The sequence below is a fragment of the Monopterus albus genome, unplaced genomic scaffold, assembly GCF_001952655.1.
Source record: "Monopterus albus unplaced genomic scaffold, M_albus_1.0 scaffold2.1, whole genome shotgun sequence".
NCBI classification, from domain to species: domain Eukaryota; kingdom Metazoa; phylum Chordata; class Actinopteri; order Synbranchiformes; family Synbranchidae; genus Monopterus; species Monopterus albus.
This window is the reverse complement of record NW_018127882.1, coordinates 8,434,085-8,445,499: the sequence shown is the minus strand read 5'-3', so window position 1 is coordinate 8,445,499 and position 11,415 is coordinate 8,434,085. Positions and strand designations below refer to the sequence as shown.

Sequence of the window (11,415 nt, the reverse complement as noted above, 5' to 3'; positions counted from 1 at the left end):
TCACGTAAGGGCAAATTATTCATAAAGAGAATCTCAAAGTCAGTGGAGAAGCAACCTTTTGTGCATCTTGAGAAACATGCTAGAAGCTAAGAGTCAGTTAGATATTTTTGAAAGCTTACAGTGTTTGTACTTCACTAACATTTCTGAGTAAATTGTACTTGTTGGAACAGATTTAATGCAACATACTTTTTACTCTTACTCAAGTAATCTTTGTGAAGAAAATCACTCTCTCCTTAGTTTCTGATCACAGTGATATAGCCCTAAACATTAAATGAAGTTTTGTGATCACAGTAAAGATGAAGACTAGAAATGTTGTCCTACAACATGTAAACAATCTAATTTAAAAATGATGTGAAATTACATCACATTCACTGTAAATAGATGTTTTTTACTCCTGAATTTATTCACTTAAGTATTTTTCAGTAAATACTTAAGTGCTCTTACTCAAGTAATTATTTTCATTTACCTCTTGGTTTTTTAAATAAAGTAACAATACTTTAGAATATACTTACTACTTAATATTTTAGACTTTTCTTCCAGGCACTAGCAGTCTCTAGGCCAAGAACTAGATGAAATCGAGGACAGCACCCCCTTCCTTGTGCATTAAAGACTGTATGAACACAAGATTTTCTTCTACATATTGGTTTGTTTGCAGAGGAATATGAAACAAATGTGATGCCGTGTTCTAATTAGGGAGCTTCCGGCGTGATCAAAGGTGGATTCTGATACCTCTGGGCAGAGCCAGGTTAGCTATTTATGCTAAGCTAAAATAATCTGCTCCATCACATTTGCATACAGCAAGTGTTACCCCTTAATGCTTGATGTTTTTATATTGTAAATAAAAGTAGAGCTTATTTCAACACATGCCCAATGCAAAACATGATTAAGATTGGAAAACAGACAAACAGCTTTTGTCCAAATTTTGTGCACACAGCAAATGTTGTAGTATCTGTGCAGAAGGCTCCACATTTTGTTGAATTTATTCATCTTTTTTCCTTGTTGTATAAGTGCCAAAGCTTTTTGGCAGTGTGTTCCTGTTTAATGTCCCTTGAGAGGACACGGTAACCTTTGTGCTTTATCAAATTATTATTTTCCCATTAACTTCAGTCAGTCACAACAATGCTGTAAAACCGTATAAGAAGCATTTTAATCAAGCATGTTGGCAGGATGGCTTGTGTCTGCTCATTCTTGTAGAAGCAGAATTGATTGAATAAGATGGAATTTAGCTGCACTGGAAATTATGTGAGTTACCAGGAAAAAGGTCACTCAACAAAAATAGCCTTTATTGATGGGTAAAATCAATGATTTTAAGGCAATGGCAACACTGAAACCGACTGGCAGACTGAGTGAATGGAAGCATATTTCTGAACTTGGCTGCAGGTTTACAATATGTCTACAAATGCATATAAATCAGTACAGGAAATGAGAAATTAAAATAATGGGTTTTAGAAATGACTGTCACTGCCTTTGGCTGGATCACCGGACTTCACATCTTCAGATTTGGAGCCCTGCTGAAATAAACAAGCACAATGTCAACACAAAGTTTCATATTTGTTAGGGATTAAAAAAGAAGAAGAAGAAAACATGGCCATGATGTATTGGTATACATGCAGCATGACCAAATGATACATAACATAGACCTGGTCTTGTAGTTTTCAACATTGCTTAGAAAAAAGTCTATTGATGAGTGATGATAAAATGCAATACTACCCACCCTGACATAGCTTCATATTTTGTGTACATACACGAGAGTGGTATCAGTCTTCTTTTAGTCTCAACAACAAAGCAAATAAGGGCATTATCCAAGATGTAAGCATCTAGTATATAAATGATAGTACTGATTCTTGAATGCCAACCAGATGTTAGTCTCACCTTGGACTTGAAGAAGAGGTTAATGACGCCCTTTGAGCGTCTGTCTGCCGTTCGGTCAGAGGTCCCACAAACAGACATGCTCTTACTGTCCCTTCTGGCTCTGGCACTGTCCACCTCCTCTGCACCTCCCACAACTGCCAAGGAGAGACCTAGTGACAGAACCAACTGAGGATTTAGTGGTCATCCCTCACTGATCAATTTAGAACAAAATCTCAGTCCTTTCCTTCCTTCTTTGTGACTAATTGTACTGCAGCTGCTCTGCTGATGAATCATGTACTCTGGCAACAAAGGTGGCACTATGTGTCTGTTCAGAGAGGCTATGCAGGCTGTAGTCAGCTTTGCTAAACAGAGGGACTGTATTAACACCACAGCCTATGCTGGTTCAGCTGGCATGGTCCAACGTGGCAGGACGCCAGTGATGCATCAGTGAATTGTAGGGTGATGTAAATGAAACGATGAAATGTCAGGTAGATGAAACTGCTGCCCAGTTCTGAAAAATTACATCTGACATGATTGATTCACTTATTTGCTACCTTACATTAAAATCTGTGTTAGGCCAGAGGGTTAGAGCTGCATACCCCAGCTCGCCAATTTGTTTTCAACATATGCTCGACAACAAATTTTCCTCCATGTCCTTGTCTTTACAGTCAGCTTCCCAGAACTGAAAGAAACAATTTCTCTCAGGAGTTTGTACTTTGTGGGCTTGGAGGTTATAGGTGCACACAGCACACTATGCGGCACCACATGGATTTGTGTGTGCTTGTCACCTGTGATGGCAGGCAGGGATCTAGAGTTGGCATTGGTCAACAATACATTTCCTTCATTTGGCTCAGACAGGTTGGTGTCACTGCGGAACTCCTGCTTCTTCGACAGCTAGAGGGAGACAGAGATCGCTCAAAACTCAGCAGCAACACTTCCCACAGATTTTCATCATTGTTATTACCTGCTTCCTTTCCAGTTCTTCCCCCTCTCTTCTCCTAACCCATGATTATCATCCAACTAAAGCTCCTTCTTACCCGTTTACAGTCCAGCGTATTTGTCCTCTCTCTTTCCTCTGTGATGAAGATCATGCTGCTTCTCTTCTTCTTCTTCTTACTTTTCCTCAGCTTGACCTCTGCTTCGCCCACCATCACCACACCCTCCTCCACTGTACCTACGCTCACGCTGCCACTAGAGCGTTGTAGGGTGGGTGTCCATGAAACGGGTGACTCAGGGGCGAGGTCCCTGGGTGGAGGAAAAAAGAGTGAGTAGTAGTAATGAATTCTGGGGTTCTCTTGACACTCTCAGGTCACTAGATAAATGTATCTGTCAACACATATAAGTATGCTACCTGTCTGCATGGGGCTTGGTGGGAGTCCCACATTCAGATCCCTGCAGCGAGGAGACTGAAATGATAGACTGCCGAATGGAGCGCAACATGGAGCGAGGACGAGTGGATTTCCTCACATCCAAATCCGGCTGTGTGAGAAACAGTAGGACAGAGAGATGAATGATATGTAGATTAAAAAAGGAGTACTGTGCAGCGATAGTGACAGTGAAACGAAGCAGAAGTGCATCATTAAAAAAATACTAGAACAAAAGACAGAGAATGTACTCCTAAAAATTACATATCATCACTACCACTCATCATTAGTTTAATCTCTCCTGAAGGGCAGAGTCAATTTACAAGTTAATGACCATATCTAGCTCCACTTAGAACATTACAAATCCTGTTCTAGTTGTAAAAAAAATTAAAGGTACAAATCCTATATCAGTTTTTTGAGTATTTTGATCTTTCTAATTCAACTGGGTCATCTTATTTGGGAGCTCTACTGCAGTAACTCTGTGTCCACTCTTACAGAACAGAACATATTTTGGATTACAGAGAAGAGATACCGTGTTCCCCTATTTTTTCTCTCTTCTCCCTCCCCCATCCTTTTAACCCAGTTCATACCAGCTCTCTCACTCCATACTCCTTCTCCACTTTCTTTTTCAGCTGTTTGAAACACTCCTCCATGCGATCGTGGAACGGACGCAAGTCATCGGTCACTCTCTTCCCATGGAGCTTGATTCCCCCGCCTAGTAACGGGATCTATAAATACAAACGCTATAACATCAGCAGAATGTCCCTGTAAAAGCAATTCAGCTACTTGAGGTAGTGCAGAATGTGTGTTAGCATGTTCAGTACCTGCCACGCAATGAGATCTTTGAGGAGCAGCAGTTTATCTCTGTCCTCTGGGTGCTGCTGAGTGTACTCTTCAGTAAAGAAGGCCTGATAGCAAGGAAATATTAAACTTGTATATGTACAATTAAACTCTACTGTTCATATACTATTACAAAAACAAAGAAATGAAAAAGTTAAAGGTATAAGAATGTGAGAAACTTTATTAGTAACTCCTGACTGGTCAAATAACACGTTGCATAGTAGATGTAATATCATTAATCAATCAATCAATGGTTTAAACCGTGATCATTAATCTCCACGGATCCAAGAAAGTTCTCTTGGTATATGTTATAAATTGGGCTGGATTTGATTCCCGTTTCTAGTTTACCTTTTCATACTTGGCAAAGCCACCCATGACTGCAGGGTCCACAATGCCATTGAGCAGCATGGACAGGGGGTTGATGGGAAGGCTCCAGTCAGCCTGGTACTGGTTAATCATGGTCAGAATCTTCTCATTGGTGGACTCCATGGTCTCTATGGCATTCTCCAATGGAGACAAGGTAGTCTGGGGAAGGAGATAGAGATATAGACAAAGCAGAAGGATGGAGACATTAGTTTAAAACATGTGGAAAGAGGGTAGCAACCAATGAAGATTAAGAAAGATTTAAGATGGGGAACACAAGGAGGCAACAACCCACCCCACAGACTTACATGCTTCAAGTCTGTAGCCTCAAACCAGCGCAGGATCCCTGGTAGCTTGTACACAGTGGTGAAGGTTGTGCGTTCAATCCACATAGACTAAAACAAAAAGATGGAAGGGAGCAAAAAAGCAGTCAGATGAATCTCTGACACTTGTGAATACTCATATTACCATATCTTGTATAACTAGACACACCTGCTGTACGCTGTTATTTACAGCAATACCTGAATCTGATGTTGCATTTCAAGTTGCTCATTTGAAATCTTATCTTATGATTAAAATTCACCCTGCTGCTGAATAAAATCCAATTAGTTTATAGAACAGAAACCTGTTTTTTCAGACTGACAATGCAAGCACGCAGTAGCTCCTGAAATACTTTCATAGTCCCTATGGTCATGAAACTTTTTAAATCTTAAAAAAGCAACTCACAGCAAACTCATTGTTTGGGTCCACGGGTTCTTTCCTTATAGGTCTGGAATAGTGAAAACGCTGCACATAGTTGGACTTGTAGAAGCTGCATTGTGTAAGAAGAGAGAGACAGATGTTAAAGTCAAACAAAAACAATAAAAGAAATAATTTACAAAAGGGAAATGTAACGTCGGAATTGCCAATTCATTTTCAATGTCAGCTTATCATTCGACAGATATTCAAATTAACTTTATGAAAATATAAACCTAACAACACTGACTTAATAATCTGGTCAGGGACAGGCTTGTTCTTCAGGCGAGGTGGGATCTCGAGGACTGGCTGCACAGTGAAACACTGGATATCTGCCTCAGGTCAGTCAGGAAAACAACAGCAGACCATGATGGACAGTATCTGGACAGCAAAGTTTAATTTACAGAAGTACAACAAAAAGGTATCACAAGAATAAAGCAATATTAAGTTTAGAGTCAGACTGAAACTGTCCAGATCTGATGTCTGGGCAGGTTTTTATTGTGTTAGTGGGAAAAAGGTCCCCTGTTCCTCAGTAACTCAAATACTTGTAAGTTCCAAAGGTTCTACAGTGTATGTAAATAACTACAGTATGTACTGTATATATTCTTGTGGATTCCTATACCAGTGTGCCTCTGTTGACCATAGACCATGTAGCATTCATATCGTCTGCTTTGTCCATCTACATATGACCGCACATCTGTGTCTTTCTGTGCTATGCTTCCTGAAGGATACACTGAAGTGGAGAGTTCTTGATATCATCCCCTGGCATAGTGGTAATGTTGAGGCGCACAGCACTGGGAAACTGGCTCATCAGCTGGTTCTGGAAGTCCTCCCTGCGCTCATACTCCTTACCGCGGTGGATAAAGACCTTGTTCTGAAAGCCATGGGAAATTAATTTGTGTTACTAACAATAATGAAAGGATTAAGCCCCAGTTTGCCCAGTAATCCTCAACAGATTATTCTTTGTTATTTTTAACTGCCTTCAACTGGATAGTGAAAACTGCACTAAAGTACAGTACTTGAGCAGATGTACTTAGTCATTTTCTCCTGTGTTTTTGACCCATTATTTCAAAGAAGGGAGGGGGTGTTGTGTGTTTCTACTCCATGGAAATTGTTAATGATCTCATTAAATGTTGACATAAACACAAACCCTGAGGAATGGAGGGTAGCCCTGTCCATAGTAGCCCACTGCAAAGTAGTCTGGCTTAGGCCTCAAGATCTTCATAATGTTCTCATAGAACTTGGCTTGTTTCTCCTGCAGAGAGATACAAAAAAAACAGAGGGTGCGTTCAGATGTGCACAGTGTGCAATCATAGCAGTTTTATCAGCTCGTGACACTGACAGAGCCTCCCTCAGCAGAATGCTGGGCCTTTGAGGGTGATAGATGAAGAAAAACAAGTGCACACAATTTAAAGGCAATATCTGTCATTTATATAACCACATAAATTCAGCATTGGCTGAGAGAGAGCCACTGCTACAGTCATATAAAGAGTGAGAGAGATTTTTCCATTGTTGCAAAAACTGTAATTCTCTGTAGGGAGGGGGAAAGAAGAGTTGAGTAAAGGGGGGCTAGAGGCAAAGGTGGTGCTAAACCACTAGTTAGATGTTTGAGTACAGAGGGAATCACTTCTTCTGTGGTGCCAGATCAAGAGGTGAAAAGACAGAAAGAGGACTGAGAGGACAGTGAGAAGGATTAGGAGGGATTTGAAGTTGCTGATGACTAACAATGAGGAATCACACTTTTGGGGTCATATGCCCAAACAAGTGTTCTTCAAAAAAGATTGATTGACTGTAAAAGGTGACTCTGAAGTGTTAAGGAAGTATATTTTTAACAGGAATGGCTGTGCTAAATTGTTATAAAGTTTGAAAGTGCAGATGTCAAATTTAATGCAAAACTGCTTATTGGGTACAGTATGTTTAGAGGTTAAGAACAATGGCTATGGCTAACAACAACTATGGCTGCATGACTGCAACAGTCTCATCCTTAAATAAAAGCCTGGAGTAAAAGCTTGTGCACTGAATTTAATGTAGCTGAGCAGTTTGCCTAGGTTTAGTTTTACTGTATAAATGCAAAAATATCAATCTAAACGATTTCACCAATGGACATATTTTATTTGCATTATTTAAGTGTTAAATTTACTGTTTCTAGGGGTCACTGCTTAACAGGTGCAATCCACATGAGTTATTTTACCCAGACCCAGGAACAGCTGTAAGAATTATAAAGGGAATTAAGGGGAGAAATGTGAGGTCATGACTATTGTGCTGAAAATATGAAGGTTTGGGATTATCATGTATTACCAGCCTCTTGCTGAGTAGCTCGTAGTCAAAGATCTCGTTTTCGTACTGTTCTGCTAGTTCCTTACACAGAGTGATGGCCTCCTCCCACATCTAAACACACAGATACACACACAAGGAAAAAACAGAAGTGGCCTTTATTACACCATCTACTGAAAACATCAAGCAGCAGCTGTCCTGGTGGGAATTCATCTTATGAAAATCTTGGGGTCCAGGTCTCTGGAGAGGGGTGGAAAATGTCTCTATAAGAGTTTCAGACAACAGAAAGCACGCATGGAGAATACAAAATGAATGTGACACCAACACATCACACAGAGACTATGGCTGCATGATTGCAACAGTCTCATCCTTAAGCGAGTGTTGGAGGAAAAGAGACATTTTCCAGAGTAAAAGCCTGTGCACTGAATAGTAATTTTATCAGTTTGCTTCCCCACAAGTAAAAAAATGTTTCTGCCAAAAGCACTGTGACCTCTTTAGATTAAAAAAAATCTGGATGTTTTATTAATTACCAATAACAAAACTTAATTATCTTAATTCTTAAAGGCAGTTCATTCTCTAAAGGGGAAAAGTATTTCTGTACTTGATTTTGGAGCATTGAGCAACACTTTTTAAGTCATTACATTACTCGGTAAAGGCCTAGATACAGAAAGAGAAGCTTGAGATAGTCTAAAATGCTGCTAACCTTGCCCTTGTCAAAGTAGTCAATGATGGTGTCGTACAGCGTTTCTTTGAGCTGCCTCTGGGTTTGGGAGCCGTGGAACTCAAACTGAGGGCTACACATCTCATCTGACCACTGGAATAAAAACAGAAGGGTGTGGAGAGAAGGACAAAGACAAACACTGCAAAGTATGTGTGAAGGCATATGTCATTTTATCTTGTGTAAACAGAAGAAAGTCACAGCCAGGACCAACTCTGTTTTGATGTCTCATTTATCATTATGTTGAAACATGAGAGGAGAAGTTTTAGAAGCTTGGAACTTTTGGTTGTAATAAATCAATATTAGTCCTAAGCAGAGTGTGCACAAAAACAGCAGCACAATGCTCATTATATAAATGAGAAAATAATTCATCTTCTACTGCAAAAAAAAGAAAAAAAGAAACCGAACAACAGACTTAATGATCTCCAAACAGACCTATCTGCTTAGGATGGTGAGAAATATCATTAGAGAATGCTGATTGTTACAGGCCGCAGTGTGAAACGTGCATGACCTCACATAGAAAAAAAACATTTTCAACATTTTGATATGATGATACTGGACAGAGAGAGGAGGAAAGAGAGCGAGAGATGCCCCTTTTACTCTGTCCCTCTCTGTCAGCCTGTAAGTGTCTCATAAAAGAGATGAAGAGACAAAAGAGGTCAAACATATTCAGCCACATGCATGCGCAGACATTTAAACGCAAATGTGCTCACACATATACGCTCACTGCATAAATCACCATAGTAATTCAGCAGCAATGCCATGCCATAAACTAACCTCGGAGCTTCATCATTCAGAGGCCGGCAACGAAGCAACCATTTATCAGCTAATAAAAACTGTCCCACTCATGGCAGGCAAACTAGTGATGCTGGGTCCAGCAACAAAATATCTCTTCAAGAGTGTACGTACGTGTGTGTGTGTTCTACCTTGAGCAGGCGGGAGTGGAGTAGGAGTGTGTATGCAGCCTCTGTGTAGTTTTCACCCTCAAGGTGAAGGTCTCTCAGCTTGTAAAGGTACCTGAACACACACACATGCACAAACACATTCAGTCATAGGTCCAATTAACTTAATGTGTGATGTATACATTGCTCCACTAGATGCCACTGTTGGGCAACATGAAGACCTGTAAATGAAACATACAGTGTGTCAAGGTCTCACTCACAGGGTCTCTCTCTCTCTCACACACACACACACACACACACACACACACGCACACACACACACACAGTGTTTTCATTCCTTGTGGGGACTTTACATTGACTTACATTCATTCCCTGTAGACTTATGCTACCTTAACCATAACCATTACTTGCCTAACACCCACAGTGTGGGTGCGTTAACAGGTTTTGGTCCTCATAATGTAAGTAATACAAAGGCACACACACCTGTATACATGTACACAATATAGAAATGTCATTTAAAAGCACACATGCTTACAAATATGTAAAGCACAGTTCAACATGTTTTTGTAATGGTCTGACAGATGTTTGTAGCCCATTAATGTTTTATAAACCTGACAAGGAGGGCGATGGGAATACTGGTCTGCTAGTGAACCAATTTGCTCTTTTACTGCCTCGGTTTAAAGTTCTAATCTTTTCTGTGAATGTCTCCATCGGTCTGGAAAAGCAAAACATTTTCCTCCTGGCCAGAGGCTGCACTTTACTGCTAAGGCATTGATGATAATGCAAAAAGCCTTGGTTTCCAGATGTTTTTAAATGAATTGGGCAGTATGGATGGATTCCCTGTATCACTGTCTGGTTTGGCAGCACTACTGCTATGGACCGCAAGCGCCTGCAGAGAGTGGTAAAGACTGTGGAGAAAATCAACAGGACTCCACCGCCCTCTCTGTAGAGCATTTACCACCACAGGGTGCGTAGGAAAGCTGCCTCCATCCTCAAAGATCCCACCCACCCCCAGCACGGACTGTTCACCTCCCTACCCTCTGGCCGGAGGTTCAGAAGTGTGAAGTGTAGGACCACTAGACTGAAAAACTCTTTCTTTCCCTCTGCCATCAGACTCCCTCTTATTATATTCTTATATATTTTATTTGATGTCTTATAAATTTTATTTGCTGATTAAAGTGCCTTCGATTTTGTGTTACTTATTTATCTACTTTATATTTCATTTGTATTTTGTGGCATTCATGTGGACGGCAAAGTAAGAATTTCATTGTACAGGGAAACACGTTTCCTAACTGTGCATATGACAAAATAAACACTTTGAACTTTGAACTTCCCGGGTCTTCTTTTGGCCACCTAAATGTCAAAGTGTCTAACTTCCTCTGTTTCACCTCATCTCATATCCTCTTCCCACATCACTATCCTCTCACCATTAACCAACACATTTCCGGCAGGAGATGCTTTTTCTATCAGTTAAGACAAGCCAGTGTGATTCAACAAAAAAGAAACAAATCTGCACCTCTCACCTACCAGTAATTCCAGAAGGGTTTTGAATATGTAGTGTCTTAACACTGAAAAAGTGACAAACATACTCAGCAAAGCATGACTTTTTCTGGGTCAAATAGCCCTAAAGAGCCTGGAGGGATATTATAGGTTGTTGTCCTGTTGAAAAACAGTTGATGGTCCTACTACTGTATGCACAAACCAGATGGAATGGTGTATGAGCTGAGCTCACATTTACACATACAGATAACTAATTATATCTACACTCTAAGTCATTGTCTGAAATGCACCATCGGACATGACGGGATCTGTGTTTCCCCTCTCTCTCCTGCCACCACCCTGTCTTCTTTCACCTCTCATCCATCACAGTTCTCTTTCTCTCTGCTTTCCCTCCAGTCAAACCAAAAGCTGATCCCGTGGAATTTGACATTAATTCAGTGGGACTCGAATAATCCCTTGTCAGATTATGGAGCCACAAATACACTCACACATGTGCATGTACACACATTTAGACACACATTTACATGCACATACATCACAAGCACCATATAAATGTATATCAAATTCAGCACATACATACCTGATATACATCCCTTCACGATTGATGTCCTTGTAAAAGTTCTACAAATAAAAAAAAGACAGGTTCGAGTCAGAGTGTGTTTGTGAGGTACGTGTGTGTGTGAGTGAGAGAGACAGAGATTTGCAAAATCATTCTGAAGCACCACACTAAGTCTGTAATTTTGTAATTTTACAGTATGTGACTGTGGTCTTTGTGCAGCTGTACAGTATTTGTGCGTGTTATATACTGTACTTCTAATTTCTTGTGTGCATTAATGAGCGGGAGTGTGTGCATGCACATCTGTTATTT

General features: G+C 40.3%; 1 protein-coding gene across 4 annotated transcripts in view; it reads right to left on the bottom strand.

Annotated features, from left to right (window-relative positions):
• Positions 1-1,262: 1,262 nt before the first annotated feature.
• The window catches only part of dock2 (dedicator of cytokinesis 2), a 104,076-nt gene continuing 93,923 nt past the window's right edge, over positions 1,263-11,415 (bottom strand). For 3 of the 4 annotated variants that reach the window (XM_020595527.1, XM_020595536.1, XM_020595519.1), the window contains 17 exons: positions 11,128-11,168; positions 9,072-9,162; positions 8,131-8,241; positions 7,452-7,541; positions 6,304-6,408; positions 5,886-6,027; positions 5,404-5,485; positions 5,145-5,229; positions 4,727-4,813; positions 4,404-4,580; positions 4,040-4,123; positions 3,806-3,943; positions 3,203-3,330; positions 2,889-3,096; positions 2,640-2,745; positions 1,873-2,021; positions 1,263-1,511 (listed from right to left, as the gene is read on the bottom strand). In XM_020595527.1, the coding sequence (XP_020451183.1) occupies positions 1,446-1,511; positions 1,873-2,021; positions 2,640-2,745; positions 2,889-3,096; positions 3,203-3,330; positions 3,806-3,943; positions 4,040-4,123; positions 4,404-4,580; positions 4,727-4,813; positions 5,145-5,229; positions 5,404-5,485; positions 5,886-6,027; positions 6,304-6,408; positions 7,452-7,541; positions 8,131-8,241; positions 9,072-9,162; positions 11,128-11,168 (1,890 nt within the window). In that variant the 3' untranslated portion in view covers positions 1,263-1,445. The remainder of the gene's footprint in view (positions 1,512-1,872; positions 2,022-2,639; positions 2,746-2,888; positions 3,097-3,202; positions 3,331-3,805; positions 3,944-4,039; positions 4,124-4,403; positions 4,581-4,726; positions 4,814-5,144; positions 5,230-5,403; positions 5,486-5,885; positions 6,028-6,303; positions 6,409-7,451; positions 7,542-8,130; positions 8,242-9,071; positions 9,163-11,127; positions 11,169-11,415) is intronic. The other variant, XM_020595546.1, reaches the window with a different exon arrangement.